Source organism: Tasmannia lanceolata, unplaced genomic scaffold (assembly GCF_043159265.1).
Source record: "Tasmannia lanceolata isolate RefF3 unplaced genomic scaffold, GAP_Taslan_0.1 ptg000012l, whole genome shotgun sequence".
In the NCBI taxonomy this organism is placed as follows: Eukaryota; Viridiplantae; Streptophyta; class Magnoliopsida; order Canellales; family Winteraceae; genus Tasmannia; species Tasmannia lanceolata.
The window spans coordinates 3,786,370-3,807,010 of record NW_027518689.1 but is presented as its reverse complement, the minus strand read 5'-3'; the positions used below and the strand labels follow the sequence as shown (position 1 = coordinate 3,807,010).

At 37.5% G+C, this 20,641-nt stretch overlaps 1 protein-coding gene across 1 annotated transcript in view; it reads right to left on the bottom strand.

Annotated features, from left to right (window-relative positions):
• The window catches only part of LOC143887555 (ARM repeat superfamily protein), a 129,588-nt gene that overhangs the window by 27,463 nt on the left and 81,484 nt on the right, over positions 1-20,641 (bottom strand). Inside the window, 9 exon segments of the mRNA XM_077391643.1 lie at positions 5,744-6,204; positions 6,428-6,549; positions 6,639-6,762; positions 8,392-8,504; positions 8,612-8,727; positions 8,831-8,916; positions 9,001-9,129; positions 11,014-11,204; positions 11,341-11,471. Coding sequence (XP_077247758.1) covers positions 5,744-6,204; positions 6,428-6,549; positions 6,639-6,762; positions 8,392-8,504; positions 8,612-8,727; positions 8,831-8,916; positions 9,001-9,129; positions 11,014-11,204; positions 11,341-11,471 — 1,473 coding nt within the window.

Genomic DNA, 20,641 nt, shown 5'->3' with positions numbered 1-20,641 from the left:
TTTGATTGGTTGCTTCTGATTGGTGATAGTCACTCGAAATTGTCGTTGGTTCAACTTCCATCTCTTGTTGAATATAGACCTTGATTGATTTAGCATCATCTTTGGACAAAACATCAGTAGGTAATGGTAGAGAGCTATCAATTTAAAAAAGGACTAGGAGAGGAACCCTACTGATCTTCTTAGAAACCCTAGTGAGGTCTTTTCAAGGGATGAAAAATAGGGTAATCCTCACGGAAGGTAAAATTCAAAGATACATATCCTCATGTCTTTAATACTGGAAGAAATAAATTTATAACGATCCAACTCCTTCCATTTTCTCCTGTGCATACCATAGTACTCCTCAACTGACATCTCCCGCTGAACAAGATTCGCTATATCTTGATTTAACTGATACCCCTTAGCAGTATCATGTTTATTGGAGTATGTGCGCAAAATAATTTCCCATATATATCCTGTGATGTAAAAAATAATAACAATCTTCTATTGATCCTAAGCTGCATAGTGTAACATCCATGCCATCATGATAAGAAGAGGAAGGAGAAGGAGAAAAAGAAAGAAGAATACAAAAGAAAAGAGACAGAAGTTCATAGGACTAGGGGAGTACTTCCTAGGCAGAAGTCTAGAGTAAATTGGCTGAAAGAAGGGGATAAAAACACTGCTTACTTCCATAGCATGGCAAGTGCAAGAAGACGGACCAATAGAATTGAGGCACTGGAGGTAAAGGGTTCTTTATCTCGTAGTAAAGAGGTGATTTCTAGGAAATTGTGGACTACTTTAGATTATTATATTCTGCGGAAAATATTATCAGGCCTGGGCTTGACGAAGTAGTTTTTAAATCTCTGGATGAGAATTATAAGCTGGCGTTGGAAAGTCCTTTCTTGGAAGAGGAGGTGGCGAAAGGCGTTTTCTTGATGAATCGTGACAAAGCTCCGGGGCCGGATGGTTTCTGCCTTGCTTTCTTCCAGGTTTGTTGGGAAAGTGTGAAGAGTGATATAATGTCATTTTTTCGAGAATTTTATGACGGAATGGAGGTGGACAGAGGAACTGGCGCCACCTTTATTGCTCTAGTGCCAAAAGTTAAAGGCGCGGTGAAAGTATCTGATTTTAGGCCTATTAGTTTGGTGGGTTGTCTTTATAAGGTTTTGTCAAAGGTATTGGCGGATCGAATAAAGCTGGTCCTTCCTAGTATCATTTCCGAGAATCAGTGTGCCTTTGTTAGCCAGAGACAAATTCTGGATTGCTCGTTGGTGGCAAATGAAATGGTGGATTGGATGGCAAAATCAGGTGAGGCAGGTGTTATTTGCAAGCTGGACATGGAAAAAGCATATGATAGAGTGGATTGGCTCTGTTTAGATTTTTTTCTATGCCGGATGGGTTTCGGAGAAAAATGGCGGGGTTGGATTAGATGTTGTCTATCTTCGGCCTGGTTTTCCATTCTTATTAATGGATCTCCAAAAGCTTTTTTTAAATCCTCGCGAGGCCTTCGCCAAGGGGATCCTTTATCTCCCTTCCTCTTCGTGATAGTAGCTGAAGCTTTAAGTGTGCTGATGATGAAAGGACGTTCGGAGGGTCTCATCTCAGGGGTAAAATGCAGCCAGAATGGGATTGAGGTGTCGCATTTACAATTTGCGGACGATACTTTACTTTTTAGTTCCCCCCAGATCCCAAAGATTCTCAATCTCAAGGCGATTCTTCGCTGTTATGAAATAGTAACAGGTCTCAGATCTAACTTCTCAAAATCCAGATTGTATGCTCTGAATATTGATGAGGCAGAGGCTTCTAGACTAGCAAATATAATGGGTTGCCCTCTGGAAAGTCTGCCTTCTTCTTATTTGGGACTGCCTTTGGGGATGGGTCGCCCTCACAAAAGCGCTTGGGATCTCATTGTGGAAAGAATTGAAAGAAGACTTGATACATGGAAGAGGAATCTGGTCTCAAAAGGAGGAATATTAACCTTGATTAAGGCCGTTTTGTCCAATATCCCCATTTACCAGTTATCTTTATTTAAATGTCCTGTGTATGTAGCTAAGCGCATTGAACAGATTCAGAGAAGATTTTTGTGGGGGGGATCTGAGCAGAAGAGATCTATGGTTCTAGTAAGTTGGGAAAATATCTGCAAACCAGTTAAAGGAGGAGGCCTCGGTATTAGACGGATCAAACAAGTTAATTATGCCTTAATGGGTAAATGGCTGTGGAGGTTCGGTGAGGAGAAAGAGAGACTATGGGCTAAAGTGATATCAGGGAAATATGGCGTTGCTCCAGGTAACTGGATTTCTTTAAATAGATTGAGCAAACCTGGAGTGACAATGTGGAGGGATATTCTATGTCAAAATTCTAGTTTTGATCAAGGTGTAAGATATAGAGTGTATTCTGGAGAAAGGATTTCTTTTTGGACTATGCATTGGTGCTCGAGCTCCCCCTTAAAAAATTTGTTCCCTGATCTATATTCAGTTGCTAAGGATAAATCAGCATTAGTGAAAGATTGTTATGAAAGAATAGATGGAAAAGTTATATGGAAACCTCTTTTCAGGAGGAATTTCTTTGATAGAGAAATGCCTTCGGTGCTTAATTTATTCCAGGTCCTTGAACAGAATTACATCAGCTTATCAGGGGTGGATAAACGACTGTGGGTGTTCGATTCGTCAGGTTGCTTTTCAGTCAAGTCTTTTTATAATAGCTTGATTCGTTTTGAGAAAAGTACATTGGCAGAAAGGGTATGGAAAATAAAGGCACCTCCAAGAGTTTGTTTCTTTGGCTGGACCGCGATAAACAATAAGATCCAAACGGTGGATTTTCTGAGGAAAAGGAAGATGCTGATTATCGACCATTGTGCATTGTGTATTGCATCAGGGGAGTCGGTAGATCATATCTTCATCCACTGCAAAGTAGCTCGTGAGGTATGGGGAAGGATTTTAGACAGGTTTGGAATGAATTGGGTTTTCCCTTCCTCTCTTAAAGAATTATTTGAAGGATGGCCATGTAATCTATGGAGAAAAAAAGGAAAAACCTTATGGTGGCTTTCATTGATGGCCATATTCTGGGTGCTATGGATTGAAAGGAATAATAGAGTATTCGAAGGTAAAGCTAAATCCTCTCATTTTCTATTCATCAAGGCCATTTCGTTAACTATCTCTTGGGCTCGGGCTCTTCCGCTTTTTCAATTTACTTCGGCTTTTGAACTGTGGGAGGGTTGGAGAATCGTATGCAACAGTAAAGAGAATATTTCTGTTACTTCTCAGGTCTGGAGCCCTCCCCCTGAGGGACTAGTAAAGTTAAACTTCGATGGGTTCAGTTTAGGTAATCCTGGCCCTGCTGGGATAGGTGGTGTCCTGAGAGACTGCGCCGGCGAGGTTGTTAAAGCTTTCTCTGATCCAATTGGAATAGCAGATTCGAATGAAGCAGAGGTAAGAGCAGTTCATCAAGGCATTATGACCATAGAAAGGGAACATTTAGGCAGCTGCATTGTAGAGGGAGATTCGCTTAATGTTATTAGATGGCTCAGGGGATCTCTGAATCCTCCGTGGAGATTTCTTCATTACTTTGATGAGATAAGAGATCGTTCAGAAGGGCTTTCGGTTCTATATCAACATGTGAGAAGATCTGCTAATGCAGTGGCAGATAAATTGGCAACAGATGGAGTTTCTTTGCAAGTTTTAGAGCTTTTTGATTTCCTTCCGCCCTAACTGAATATGGGTGGGGTGTAATAGTCTCTTTTGGATTGTATGTGTGTCTTTGTGCTGAAAGGGGGACCTTCTCAGTCTTCTTTTAATGAATTCTGTTACTATTCAAAAAAAAAGGACTGGGGGAGTACTCTCCCATCGCAGGACATGCCTTCTTTTATTAAGTTAAACATTACAAAATGAAAAAAAGTTGCCCAAAATTAAGTGAGATAACACCAACGAAATACATCATAAGCTTATGACACGCCATACTAAAGAACGTAAACTATGACATTATACAATCTGCACCCTCCATTCTTTCATTCTCCCCATCATCCACAAAGGTGTCGTCGTCCAAAATCCTCATTGATTGCAGTTTCAATGCCTTAATGATTTTAGTCTTGCCCTTCATTGTAATTCGGGACGCCTTTCTTCCACCATCCTACCGGTACCCTCGGTTACATTGATCCTCCCTACAGCATGTCAGAAAAACTTAGCACCAGGATCCATGCCTTTAGCATCAACATCCTCCTGCTCAACTTCACATTCTATCTCACTATAATGACCAGGGAAAAACAAGGAGCAGGGGGTATGGGGTGGAAGGAAAATGATAGCTGAACATGTGTAGTGATAGTGGTTTTGGAATAAAAAAATAGTTCTTATCCAAACACTAGTAATATAATATAATTTTAAATTGCAAATGAAATTTCATAAGGTGGGTGATTTTAATTTAACAAGTGCAGCCAAATTTAACATTACACTTATATTTAGCTTTCCAAGATAAAAAAGAACAAGAAGGGAAGGTTATAGAAGTACAGATAGTACATGAGAAAAGTAAGGTTCGTGTCTCATCCACCAGCTAACAAATAGCAAGTGGAGATAAAAAAATAAGTGAAGGTAGTGGAACTGTACAACAACCTAACTTTCTAAGAGTTAAAACCATTTTTTTAACGGCTGAGAGTTAAAACCATTCGGAGCCATAATATCAATTTCCTTCCCTAAATGGTACAACTATGTAACAATCTGACGGTTTAACTTATCCCCATATAAGAAGTGTTGAATTCTTATTTTTACTCCCACGAATACTTGATATTAACCATTTCAGAGACAGTGGAAGGTCCAATGGGATATTGTGTCTTTGGTGATATAATCATCAGGTGAGTGACAAAAAATAAATAAGGTAATTATCAACATTTTCTTAGATTAACGTATTTTCTTGCCCTGTGTTTAATCTTTTTAGTGGTTAAAACCAATTGAGCTTCACCCTATTAGGGAATGATTGACCCTTGTTCTGTCACTAATTTTACAAACATTCAAATGTACATCAACATTAAGAAATACATATACATAGTTATGTACCTACCAGCATGCTACGCCCTACATATCTAGGAACAAAACAGATTTTAAAGTACTGCCAATATGTATTAGAAAAGAAACACGTACACATGGATGAACATTGGCATGGGTATGCCTATGTATCGAGTGTATTAAAATTGCTATGCCCAACATTGTATGTCTGTGTCCAACACCGGCACAGCAGTTCATCCCATGTTACTTTTTTCTGAAAGGTAGCCAAACTTCATTGAAAGGAGAAAAGGACCGAGACGGTCGAAGTACAAAGGAAGCTAAATAGTACAGTTCAAATGGAAAGGAAAAAAAACAATGGAACAAGCCTCAAGCAGTTCATCCCATGTTAACATACCCACAGTTCCATATAATAAATTAAGACTACAAAAATTTACATATGTATACCCATACACATTCTATCAAATTAACAAAATGCATACACAAGTGTATTAAATAATAACACTGCTATCATGATTTCAAGGCATGAAACAGACAGCTATTGACCACTCTAACTACTTCAGTGTCAGTATCTCCTGCAAAGTGGCCACCTAAAGTGCCACCTTCTATTCCCACAGATCTACTATACATGAGGTTGCATCCCTAAAGGCTATGGTTAACCAACATCAACCACGTATTGATGTATTGATGCAAGCTAATTTTCAATAAACATTAAGGTTGAAGTCTTTCTATCATGAAACCAATAAAATTAAATGGAAGTGGTCTGAATCACCCCATACCTTCCAAGACCTTGAATAATGTCAGGAAATACATTGCACTTTTCAGTCGCAGGAGCCTGTTGGAAGAGGTCTATCAGAACAGGTATAAGTTTTTCCCCCAAAGAATGATTTGAAGTAGATGCTGCTGTATCATTGTTGGTGGCTGGAATAGAATGTGGAAATGATGCATCTCCATTAGGGAAATTAGACTTAATAATATTCTGAGTTTCTCCGGGGCTGATTTTGGAAACCTCAGTGCTGGATGTCTCTGGAACTAAAATCATATCATGATGAGATGTTCTATCTACACTTTCTGGATTATAGTTTAAGCTGTCATCTTTTTCATGTAAAAAGACATCTGATCCTGGAAAATAACATAAAAGCTCCCTGAAAAGGTGGGACCACATTTCAGATAAGTGCTCGGTTGGACGCAACAGTGGGACAATCTCCAGCATTGTACGCTGCACAGGTGGAAGATTTTCCTGTAGGAAGCCAATTGGACATCCATTAAACAGAATTTATGAAAAAAATTGACCAAAAAGGGAATGCAACACCGTTGGATACTTTACTATATTCAATGATATGATTCATAAAGAAGACAAAGGATGAGAGATATGAAATTCCACATGGAGTATGCAAGACAAATAAAAAATAGATCAGAGCAAAAACTTGAAAAGCAAAATCAACTTGTCAAAACCCACTTACAAATTCCGATTCTGTGTTATCACTAGCACTCTTGGGGTGTCGGGCAGCAAATTTAATAATCTCTAGCAACTGTAAGTACATATCGCTGTCAAACATCATTTGGGCTTGTACATATAGATCGCCTATCAAAGTTAAGAATTTAGAACACATGACATGAGACATACAAAAGCTAATAAATGAAGAAATATGAGAAGTAGGAGTGCATTATTACCAAGGCTATGCAAAATCTCCTGCTTCACTTTGCTGGCTGCATTAGTCCTATAGTTTGGGGACCTTTGAAGTACATGTTCATAAACACCAAGCACCGACTTGAGATAAAGTATGGGAAGATTTCCCTGATTTAATAAGAAATGTTGATAGTAAGAAATAAGTAGGTGCATAGAAGATAGTTCCTTAGCCATATTAGTTATAGAGGACTATCGCCATCTGTGCATGTCTCAAAAAGCAAAAACTTTATAAAAAAAAATAACAATCTAATGGTAAAACCAGTGATTTTCTCATGTGTCATTCTGAAAATAATAATGATAAGAAAATTTTACAACTTAAATTGAAAAAGTTTCTGAAAATACAAGTCAGGTTCTCTTTTCAAATTATTGACGTCAGAGGTTTGTCGTACTATTAAAAGGACACGAATACCCTTCTACTAATTACCAAAAAAACTTTGACTTTTCACTTTTCCCAGTACGACAAAGGGTTTGTCGTACTCTCTCTCTCTCTCTCTCTCTCTCTCTCTCTCTCTCTCTCTCTCTCTCTCTCTCTCTTCCTTTTCATCTTCTCCCCACTTTCACCTTCCTCTTACTCTTCTTCCCATTCTTCTTCTTCCTCCTCCTCTTCCTCCTCCCTCTTCATTTATGAAGTAGAGTGGCTAAAGTCTTCACAGATAGTCAGTCATAATGTGTTGTAAAAAGCAAAAAAATAAGAAAATATATGTACAAGATATCTCAAGGATAGTGCAAGAAAAACAGAAACAAATAGGAAAACACTAAAAAATGGTGTGCAAGAAGATGAAAATTTCCATTCAAAAAAAGAAGAAGATGAACATAAACAAAGAAGACCCAAAAGAAGACATAGATAAACTAAAGGAGAGATCTGCTGCTCTTATAAATCCTTTACCACTCCTAAAAACCATGAAAACGTATTGTTGCTAAAAGTTTAGCAACAAATTTACTGCTCTTAATTGCCATTTTGCCACACCAACTTTTTTACCGCTCTTATCATTTTTTTACAGTTCTTAAAAACAACAAATACGTAGTGCCTCTAAAAGAATTTTTTAGTGCGCTAATTTTTTTTAACACGCTGTTTTTTAACGCGCTAAATTTGATTCAAGCTAAAAAAATTTAGTGAACTAAAAAAATTTTATCACAAAAAATTTTTCTAATGCTCTCAAATTTTTTTTGCTGAAACTCATTCTCACCACCCAACTGGGGAGTGTTGCCCTCTGGATCCCCAGCGAGCTCAACCTGTGTATGCATCGTGTACATTAGTGCGTGTTGTCAGCCCCCCAGAGGGCTCAGCCCACGTATGCGTCACACTCATTAGTCCATTCGGGTAAAGAATCATTTTTAGAATCCAAGATGTTCAACAAAACAATCCTATCATTCAAAAAATAAAAATAAACAATCCTAAAAATAGAGAATATTTGCACAAAGAAAACAAAGAGGAAATGGAAAAAAATGATGAACGAGGCGAAGAACACAAAGAAAGGTAAAAATACTAACAAGAAGAAAAAAAATAGAAAAATGAAAAGCAAGAGAAAAAGAAGAGGAGAGAGAGAGAGAGAGAGATTTGGGTCTTTTTTCCAGTACAAGAAACGTTTGTCGTCAATAATTTAAAAAGCAAGCCTGACTTGTTTAGAAACTTTTTGAATTCAAGTGGTAAAATTTTCTAATGGTAACATATTCAAATAAGACAAGAACTCGGTAAAGAATGACAATGATTCTCCCAGAAGATAATTTGACAATTACCTTAATACAATGAGACAGAACAGTTGTTTGTAAACAGTTTATAGCTGCAAGAGCAACCTCTTTACTACCATTTGAAATGCTATCGTTAACAAAACGAAGCAACGACTCCCAACCTGAGAACATCTAAAATTTGAAGGATCGCACAGGAATGCATGAAAAAAATGCAACATGAAAAAATACAGAAAGGTTTAGAGTGATCAAGCTGAAATGGTGTACTCACCAGCCCAGAAGTTGCTTAAGCCCTGAAGGAAAGGAAAAAATGAGCGTAGTAGACGTGTTATTCCACCTAATACCTGTACAAGTGTCTCATCCCATTGTTTTTGGGCTGTATTACGACTGCCAAGTACAAAATCATCTAAAAAATTATAATTTTGACAAGAGACTTTCATCAAAATAGGAAGTGAATCTTCAAGGTAGTAGGAACAGATTCTTCAAATACCTATGATGTATGAGCATGTGAACTGCTTTTCCGCCTCGTACTCCTAGTTCTTTCCCTTGCCATTCATCTTTGGATGAAGTTGCTGCCTGCAAAAGGTGTATTGACCATCATATCAGGGAAATCATAGGTGAATTCACATAAATCATATAACTATAAAAATTTCAACCTACCAAGTGAGTAACACGATCTAAAATAGGAAAAACATAGTTCCAAAGGCAATCTTCCCACATGCTTCTTGAAAATTTCTGCCCATGACTGCCAAGAGTTTGAAAAAGTGTTCGGATTGCCGAATTCCTTACCTGAAATGCATGAGAACAGAAGTCTGAAAATGCAATCATGGTTATTTATCATTTTCTCTACTAATATAATACGAAAAAATGAGATCACATAAGCAAGTCACCAAAAGACTGCAGTTATTAGAATGAATTCTATGGAACATCGGTGTTCTAAACCTCTCTTGAAAAAAAACAAAAACAAAAGAGAAGAAGCCACAAGAACATTCCCCGTCGCATAACAATAATATCACTCTTGAGAACACAATCTCCACGGGTAAAAAATTGAATTAGGAATAAAACTGAGGAATTAGGAATAAAACTAAGGCAAGAATGGTTCGAGGGGTTGTACTAAAATCTTATCACTTACAAGAGGTAGTTGATATTTCAATAAATAATGGTACATATTCTGTCTCCATAGTGACGATGAGAAACTCAATTCACAATGTCAGATTGAAAAACTCATCGCACGCATGTATATACGCCCCCCCCCCCCGGTTGCATGAAAAACCACTAGAGCAGGTAACTATTTTCCTTTTTTTTAATGAAAATATTGCAAAAGCAGCAGCTTCTCAGCCCTCCTTTCACTTGGCATCATCCAATACAAGAGGATTCACCACCCTAGCAGCCATACAAGCCCGAACCAAACCCACCATATATTCTGCAAAAAAATCTCTTTGCAGCTCAATCATCTCTATCCAGGCAGACTTCATCCATACAAGCCTGAACCAAACCCACCATATATTTTGCAAAAAAATCTCTTTGCAGCTCAATCGTCTCTATCCAGGCAGACTTTCATCGAGAAGAAAATCTAGCCATAAAATGATCTTGATACAAGGAACCTTTTTCCGTCAGCTGCAGAGCCAGCGATTCTGCCATCATGGCCAATGAATTGGGCTTCGACTCAAAAACTTTCCATAAAAAACAAAACAAAAACAAAAACAAAACAAAAATATAACAAAAATAAAACAAAAAATAACCAGAGGCAAGAACAACAATAGCAAGGCTTTCAGACACAAAGAAGAAACACTAGAACTCACGAATCAGAAGCACAACAGTAATTCCTTCGACTCCTCGATGAAATTTCTTTTCAAATGACTTGGAATTCAACACTAGTATGGGTTTGAATTCTTTAGTTTTCTTCCTTTCACCTTTTTTGAAGAAATTAGAGTTTCAAGCGTTAGATTGCTTTTGAGAAACCTAATAAAAAAGTTAGACGGAGAAGAGATACAAATATATGGCTTGCAATTAGCACAGGTGTATGGATTTTGCTGGGGTGGTGTCCATGGAGTGATCGTGGATTATGAATGAAGCCAGAAGATGGATCGTGGTGGGGTACTGGGGTACTGTCCTCACCTCCCTTATGCATGGATCTGAGAGGAACCTCATCTTCCTCCTCTAACCAAATGGTGGCAACAAGAAAACACGTTGTCTGGCAAAACTAACAACATCCAATCCTTGCATTCCGAAAACCTCCTCCTGTTGTAAGCTTCTGGCTGGATTGAAAAGAGGCTACTTTTTTAGGGAATGTAGATAGCAGGGAAAATGGGTTTTGCGAGGGATGGGGAGGTGTGTGGATGATAAGGATAATACAGTAGCCATTTGATTGGGCATGGCTATCTTTGGAAACCCACCACCACCACTGGTAGACTAGAGAGATAGTCCTCAAGAAAGTACATTGGAGAGAGAGAGAGAGAGAGGAGGGTGGGCTCACAAGTTTCTGCATTTACAGCCTTACCATTTTAAAAATTTAAAAAGTTAAATATTTACCTACTTTAACCGGTTTTAAGTCACAAAGTGCGGAAATAATGAAAATGGGCCCTATTTTGACCGGTTTCAATCGGTAGATATTTTGACCACTGAAAAAAAATAAGAAAATGTAATGTTGATTATCAGAACAAGGCACCATACCTCTGGCCTGTCATCTGCTCCAAGTTTTTGGAGTATAGAAAAAACCAAAAAAAGTGACCTATTGTGACCGACTGCATTCATCATGGGAAATCGATCAGGAACTTCATTCATAGTATGAGAAATCTGATCACTTTCCATTTCTTCACCATGTTCTTCCTGCTTTGTAATAGATTCTATATCAAATATGTTTCCTACAAGAGTATAGGATAGGAAAGTAAGTATCATGATCATAATGAACATATATTCAAGTTTAGGCTATATAACTGACGTCAATATGAAATAACAATATGACACAACAAAAAAGATGCAATGATAAAAATAAGGAACCTGTTTTCTTTTCCTCATGAAGGAGTCCCTTGACAATAAAATCAGTTGCAGTCCAGAGAAGCCCTATTGCTGTCAAACTTATATTTATCTCTGTTTTTTGTGCACTATATGCTCCAGTAACTTCTATACATCTGCAAATATTGGCGGAAAAAGAACATCATATTAAAATATGAAAAATAGTAATAGTTTCAAAACCAAACATGGTCTAGTGATTACCAAATATAGGCATAAAAGCCATACATAAAATAAATGCAACATGAGCATACAGAAGAAGCAGGAGAATTTTGAGTGGAGGTAAGATGCTAAATATCTAATGGTAAACAAACCGGCTTCCACAGTTTGTAAAGCAAGAAATGAGAAGAAAAGAATTCCTAAGAGAACTAAAGTCAATACACCCACATTTACAGTGCACTGTCATTTGGAAGTAGCCCAGTCCACTCAACTGAACCAATTAAATACATAAACCACAATGTCCAAAGACTAGGGACCAAGTTTCTCAATTTTTTCACCAAGTTACCAGTCTAACTCATATGTTTATGTTTCTAATATTAGAAGTGCCTTGAACACAACAAAGACAAAAAGGTATCACAAATACACCAGAGAAAACTTCTAATATGCCCATAAAGAATACAGTATGTTCAAAATAAATAGTAAAGTAGTAATTAATGATAAGAAAGATACATAATTCCCTGGACATATAACTACGTAGAGACTATTTGATTCTTACCTAATAACTTGTTGAGTTCTATAAATTGTCAAATTCAGTTTTCCGTGATTCACTCTTGTGGTTTTAATAATCGAAGAATAAGAGTGATTAGAAACTAGGTAACATTCAAGGGTTCAAACAATGGATCACCATATCATATATCAGTACAAACCACAAAATATAAAATACAAAATCTTTCAATAATGAAAAACGTTACCATAAATCACGCACATTCGTTCCTTTAAAAAAAAAAATCAGGCACATTTGTACATAGGTCGAGCCAAATAGCACACACCATAGACATGGATTATTTAATGAATAGAAAGAAAACAAATTGAAAACGAGATGAAAGAACTATGCTTATTTAACTATTAGAAAGCAAACAAATTGAAAATGAGATGTAAAAATTAAATATTATCACAAAATAAAAAATTGCTGGATTCAATGCTTTATCACTTTAATTTGCCAACCAAATGTCAAACAAAAATCTTATTCCTAAAAATTCACAAAAGGAGTTTTTATTATAATTATCTCCCTTCCTTTCCCACTACAACACGAGAAAATGGAACAAACACCATTTCATCTTTGGTGCACATCCAAGACATATGAGACATTCATGTCATATTTGTTCAGATTGGACTCTAATATTTGCTATGCACATTATCTCAGACAAAATGCCTTAAATAAGAACCATATGTAGGTGCAAGCGATGTACCACTTGTATTGTGTCGCCAATAATGACTACCTGTCCATGAAAGTATCTGTTGCAAGGGTTTAACTCATCAGAGGTTAAATTCCTTTTAGCACCCTTTTTGTCTCCAAAATAGATCAAATATAAGCCCTCTATTTGTATTGGACTACCACAAGCACCGAATATGCCAATTTGGGACCTCTCACACAAGCTATTCTTAGATTGTGGATGGGATAATGGTAAATCCAACGAAGGCATGGAAATATGAAATCACCATACTATGGATGCATGACAAAATAAATGGTTTAGCTTATTTTGGAGGTTTCCTTTATGGACACCATTGATATGGATTCAATTATTCAATTATGTATCACATGTTTGAGCTATACCATGGATATAATTTTGTTAGTTTTATAAGGTATTTAATAGCTATAACGAAATTTACATTTACAAGATAATTAATCTATACTAATATGTACAAGGGGAAAACTTGTTATTCTTAGATTTACCACAAGCACTGGGTATGCCAATTTGGAACCTCTCACACAAGCTATTCTTAGATTGTGGATGGGAGAATGGTAAATCCAACGAAGGCATGGAAACATACAACTTATGTACAAGGGTGAAATTAGGACAATAATTGTACTCTTGTGAAGAAAAATACATAGTTACCAGAGTTGAAAGCAAGTGCGAGAAGCAATGTCGGAAACAAAGGCGGGAAGTGAAAGGTTTACAAAAGAGAAAATGCAGAAGCGAAAGCCATAAAGAAAGTACAGAAGAAATGTGTGGGAAACTTCATTGAAAGTCAACATGAAGCATGTAATAAGTCTCATTAGAATCCAAAAATAAGTATAGAGAAAGGGTGGGATTGTTGTAAGTTAGGAGGAAGGTTTAATACTTTAATGTAGGTACAGATTACTAACAGAGAAGAATTCGCGACTGATTAGAATTATAATTTTTACGATTTAGAATCACATGTTTTATTCATGTAGATATAATGTTATGTTATTGGGAGGAGATCAACTTAAGTTTATTTTAACCTTAAGATGAGTTTTTATGTTTTAAATACTCTTTTTTTTAAATATATATTTTCTTTCATCATTATCAAAAGGAGAAAACACACTTTTACGAACTAATAATCTGTTAATAGGAAGCATACGCTTAATTAAGAGGAAACATGTAGGAAGCATGTGGGGAGCACACTTCTAAATTTGGGAAGCGAGAAGAACCTAGTTTCTGAAGCAAGCTTCCTATTCAACTAGGAAGTTTCCTGTGACTAAGGAAAAATACAACCCAGTCATGTTTCCTTCTCATCTTCATCTTTCACCTGGTTCATGAAAGGAGAGATGAGGGTGTAAGAAGCCATGCCCTAAAACTAAAAGTTCCTAATTCTACAACTTTCACCTGGTTCACGGAAGGAGAGATAGGTGGAAGCATTCATAACCTGAAATTCCCTCCCTCCCTCCCTCTCCCTTAATTTCATAACAATCACAATGATTATATTTCTACATACTCTCATTTAACTTCTTTCTAATTTTTTCACATAAAAGTTACAAGGTGAATTCTCATAGAAGATTAAGATGGAAAAGACTCTAAAACCAAAAATACTCCAAATGCAGCACTTGTTGTCGTGAAGCCCTTCCTAGTAAAGAAACTATTAATGTGTTTGATAATAAATCAAGCCCTAATCCAATTAACTAGACACCGCTTGCATGCTATCTAACGAAAATATCTTCAACAAACAATTATGTCTTGGAACCATGATTTCAGGGTAAGCAAGTGCGCTAAAAGCAAAGAAGCTTCAATGATGTAGCTTCCAAGGTGCATGGGCACCGAATAACCTTAAAGAAATAAGTATTTCTACTATTTTGAGTGCATATTCTAGAACAAGATCCTTGGATCATGAGAAACAAATTGGTTGCCTTGTTTAGTAGTGTAGTTCTAAGGATTTTGAGCACATACAAAGTTGAGGCTTTTCCATTGGCGAGAAATGCAAGGTAAGTAGACGCCAGAGAGAGGGAGGCGGAAAGGGAAAAGAAGTAGGGAGAGAGATGTAAACAAAGGCAAATAGGGAAGGGGGGTAGAGGAAGAAGTGTGTCACCTCACAGGATGCAACTCCTTCCTTTCCTTATTTTTTTAGGGCCGATAGGTAAAGGAGGGAGAGGAAGAGGTGTGTCACCTCACGGGATGCAACTCATGGCTTTAATTTATTTTTTATATTTTAATAGATTTATTTTGGGAAGCATTCAGGTGGGCATCCATTACAGTCTCATGATATTAGAAGTCGCAACATGACAACCTTTGGTGTATGCATATTGAGTGACGGGGGCAAGGAAATCAATCCTATTACTAGTCTCAAACCACATCCCGCACCCGCTGCATCATCATTTGCTCGCCCAAGTCGACCTCCTTTTACCTTGTCCGAGTTCTTGTCCAAGTCCTTTTTCCATACAAAGTCAATAAAAACTCCTTTGACTCTCCCAAGTTATGTCAGGGTCAACTGTGTGCTCAGCCATGACAACAAAGTACTCGATCCTCTGCACCCAGTCAACTAGGCCGCATTTTGGCCTGCAACTGTGATTTGAAACACTGCTACACACACACAGATATATATATATATATATATATATATATATATATATAGAGAGAGAGAGAGAGAGAGAGAGAGAACGGTTCCTACACATGTGTAGATAAGTTATCTACACACTAGCTTAAAATACAGTGGGGGCCACATTATTTGGGTGATCCAAACCATTCATTTTTAAGGCCCTCACATAGATAGGGTGTCCACAAAAAATCAGATCCAGAGGATCATCCTAACCATTCGAACTGTGGAGGCAAAAATTGGACTAATTTGTGAAGGTTTAAAGACATCCATTTTACCTCCACAAATCGTAGGGTTGGGATGATCCTATGGATCTGATTTTTTGTAGACACCCTATCTATGTGAGGGCCTTTAAAATGGATGGCTTGGATCACCCAAACAATGTGGGCCCCCACTGTATTTTAAGCTAGTGTGTAGAGAACTCTCTACACATATGTGTAGGAACCGTTTTCTCATATATATATATATATATATATATATATATATATGTGTGTGTGTGTGTGTGTGTGTGTGTGTGTGTGTGTGTGTGTATGTATGTATGTATGTATGTATATAACACTGCTAAACACACACACACAGATATACATATATATAATGAACAATACAATTCAGTCATAGTTTATATTTCCACCGAGACCGACATGAAATGACCGAAATGTTTTTGTTTCTATCCCAACTGAAACGATACCGAAATCGAAATGCGTATCGAAATTAATATCGAAAGTGCATTAGTGGCCGAGTTCTTGTCCAAGTCCTTTTTCCATCATCATTTGCTCGCCCGAGTCGACCTCCTTTTACCTTGGCCGAGTTCTTGTCCAAGTCCTTTTTCCATACAAAGTCAATCAAAACTCCTTTGACTCTCCCAAGTTATGTCAGGGTCAACTATGTGCTCAGCGATGACAACAAAGTACTCAATCCGCTGCACCCAGTCAACTAGGCCGCATTTTGGCCTGCAATTGTGATTTGAAACACTGCTACACACACACACACATATATATAAATATATATATATATATATATATATATATATATGTATGTTTGTATGTATATAACACTGCTAAACACACACACAGACACACACACACACACACACACACACACACACACATATATATATATATAATGAACAATACAATTCAGTCATGGTTTTATATTTCCACCAAGACCGACATGAAATGACCGAAATGTTTTCGTTTCTATCCCAACTGAAATGATACCGAAATCGAAATGCGTATCGAAATTAATATCGTAAGTGCATTAGTGGCATACCATATCAATATGTGTCACATATTTATATACTATGTATGCGTATTTATATGAACTACATGTGAAATGTAGTATGTATTGAATTATCAGACATGCACGACAATGCATGTCACAAATGGCAGGGTTAGGATGATCCTAAAGGGCTGATTTTTGGTATACACCCTATCCATGGAAGAGCCTTTCAAATGAATGCTTTGGATCCCCCCAATAATGTGGCCCCCACTATGGTTTGTGCAGCCATGCACAGATAGCTTACCTGTACAGCATATATATATATATATATATATATATATATATATATATATATATATATATATATATATATATATATATATATATATTAAGGGCCTTTCAAATGAATGCTTTGGATCATCCTAACAAAGTAGGCCCCAATGTGATTGGGCGCTTAAGCTCACCATAAGTTTGGTGAGCTTAAGCTCACCAACACTTTCCTCTATATATATATATAATTCAGTCATGGTTGTCTTGCTTATGGTTGTCTTGTTCATTTTTTTTTTTTTTTGAAAGATGACATATTTCATTAATATTAGAATAGCATTAGGGACCAGGAGTCCCGTCCTGCAATACAAGATATCAAAAAAACTGGATTGGCCATACCCAGAATCCGAAAATGGTAAGATCAACAAAAAAGATCCAAATACAGTAACATTTCTACATTTTTGTTCCCCATGCCATTAGCAACATTTTTTTGAGGCCCTAAACTCTTCTCTATATACCATCAATTCTTTTTACAAGCTAAGTCACATTCGTCCTGATAGCAACGACCTAAATAAATTACCAGATTGATACTACTTGCCCAAAAACTTTTCAGCAGTCACTCGATAGAAGGCAGCTTCAACCTATATATTTTTCCAACTCCAAAAGAAGTGATTTGATTTCATGAGAGAAATTTTCTTCTTCCAATACTTTGTTTGCTTCATTTAGAGTCCTATTTTCCGAAGTATTTCCCCCCAGGATCTTTTCTTCCAGCTTCCGAATCCCTGCCTCTTTCCTCGTTTCCCATTCCTGCCGCCTTTCTCTTCTTTCATCCATCAAGAGTTTAACGAAAAGAGGATGTTTATGTATTGGCTTGTCACGTTATAAGTCTTAGTTAAGCTAAAAACAACTTCCCTTCTCTTGTTGGCTTCTCTTTTAAATAAAGTCCATTGCCTTTTTTGCAAATTCATTGATGCCTTCCCTAGGTGTAGGAAAGGGCTTAGAAGCTTTTTCTTCATCGTAATTCATGCCCCTAATCCTTAACAACGCCTCCTCCAAGTCTGACTGGTCCATGGGGCGCTTCCTTTTTCGGCTTATGACTGAGGAAGAGGACTCGGGGGGGGGGGGGGGGGGGGGGTTGATTCTGGTGATCCATTTTCCTTAGAAAAGCTTCCCTTAGGATTTGCACTGTTTGCTTCTAAAGGTTCTTATATTAAGGGGGTAATCGCTTACTAATACCAGAAACCACTTATTAAACCAATAACCGCCCCCTCATCAACCACGAAAAAGGGGAGGTTCCATGCTTGATTTGAAAGCATTTATGGAGCCCGATACACTTCTGACCAAAGATACTAACTCTTCGGCTTCCAGGTATAATAAGACAATAATACCTATAACAATGTAAGCATCGACAATAAGGCACTAGCATAGATTCTGACATGCTACAAATCATCCCCTCCAGATATCTCAAGATGTGATAAATGTTATACTAAGTAATGATGATTTGAGCCACCTTTAGGAGAAACACCTCACCTCCTTTTTGACCTTACCGATTATCACGAATGGTACCTCGATTCTGCTTTTCCAGGTCGGTAGCGTACACGCCTAGGATCGCTGCGAAGGGTACAAATTTCCAGGACTAGTTGTCCTGTCACACGCGGGAGCCACAAGCCTTGGAACCGAGGGCCCCTCCACAGATTTATTTGATAGGCCAGAGGAAGGAGGACAGGAGGGCGGGGGTAAAGTGGGGATACTCTGATTAATTTTCCTATGGGGTATTAAAATTTGAATTCAACATAGAGGTGTCCAAGGGTACAATGGTCTTTTTACCGAAAGACCTCCAACCAGCTGGCGCCTGATTCTCGCTACCCTCTAGCAGAACCAAGGCCGCCAAGCGAGAACCAAGGGAGCCTGAATGAACCAAAGGAGGCAGTTCTAAAGGGTTCGACAGAGGGAAACATCAGGCTCTAAGAGGGTCCACCGGTTGACTCAACCTTCCTAAGGAAGAAGAGAGTTCAACTCCTATAGAGAAAGCCGTATTCGAAACCCAGAGAAGCACAAAGGGACCAGAAAATTCCCATCTCGGGGCAAGGATTCTAGCCGAAACAAAGCTCATACATTGCCTATGTCCTCCCTCCATTCTTACTTCCAAAACTTGGCCAAAAAAGCTTCACAAAGCTTCCACAGTTGAGCTTGCCCATGCATCTAACGGAATTCCATAGAAATTGACCCAAAGCTCTTCCGCTCCCTGGATATAACCCTGAGACCAAGCTGAAAGGGATCGTAATTGATTACCACATGCTTCAACTCCTTTGGCCAAAATTTTAGACGCTTGATCTATTGATTCGAGCATAAAGAGGACTTCATCCTTCGCTAATAAACAGGGGCAAGTAAGGGACGGGATGCTCCAAAGGTTTTTAGCCCATATCCAAAGCTCATCTAAATTCCCGTTAGGGTCCTTCCTTTTTCCAATTAAACAAGCTTTTAAGATGTTAATTCGAGATCCCACTTCCTTTCCGGCTACAAATAAGGTCGGAACCCCTTTGTCTCTCTAGAAGGAAATTTCTCCAGCATCCGGCCACGACTCCCCCTCATCGTTGTCAATGGCCCAAGCTTGATTATTATTCGACCCATAAAAAATGGAACCCGGTGCCTTTCTTTTCTTTTTGTGCTGAGAGAACACCGGCATCTCGAGCGCCATTTGAAGTTATGATAATGACAAGATGGACAAGTCCAATCTCCCGGCCATCTTCCAGGATTTACCTTAGGGGGAAGACCATTTGGAATGTTTTCTTCCTCCATTCGGATTTCGTCCTCCATGCATATTTCTTCCTCCCCTCCATTTGACTACCAAAGTCATTTATGTTGTCTTGTTCATATATATATATATATATATATATATATATATATATATATATATATAATGAACAAAACAATTCAGTCATGGTTTTATATTTCCATTGAGACTGACATGAAATAACTGAAATGTTTTCATTTCTATCCCAACTGAAACGATACCGAATCGAAATGCGTATCGAAATCAATATCGTAAGTGCATTAGTGGCATACCATATCAATATGTGTCACAGATTTATATACTATGTATACGTATTATCAGACATGCACGACAATGCATGTCACAATACATGTCAATAGCTATTTCATGTTAATAAACCATTATGAATGGTTGTCTTGCTTATATGATGGTTTCTAAGTGGGTATTTTTTGCTGTTCTAGCATTTGAAACCGAAACATTTACATATGTTCCCATATGTTTCTATGATTTTATAGGATTTCGACAGAAATTTCCATCAGAAACCTAAACATTTGTGTTTTCGTGGAGACCAAAACTGAAATTTAAAAAGTTGCACTCAGTTGGCATGTGTCATGCGAATGATATTCTACTCAAGCTAGCTTACATGTGACACAATGTGAGATTTAGATCTACCAATTATACCACATCTTATTGGTTTAATTTTGGGATATGGATAATCCATGGTGGAGCATGCAAGACTGAAAAATAAAAGTGTTGTTAAAAGACAGAACTATTTTTTTTATATACAGACACATTTCTAACTATAGTGTCTCTTTTAATTAGAGAGATAGTGGAGAGAGAGAGAGAGAGAGTTTTTCTATGAAATTATTTTTATATATGAAATTTCAACAAATTAATAATCGAGGTATGAGAGAGAGGCTGGATAAGCATGGTAGTTGTGAAAAAAATACAATTCCTAATTAAGATATAGGAAGAGGGGAAGGAAAAGAGAGCATTCAACCCAACTTTCGAACTAAGAGAGAGAGAGAGATAGAAATTATT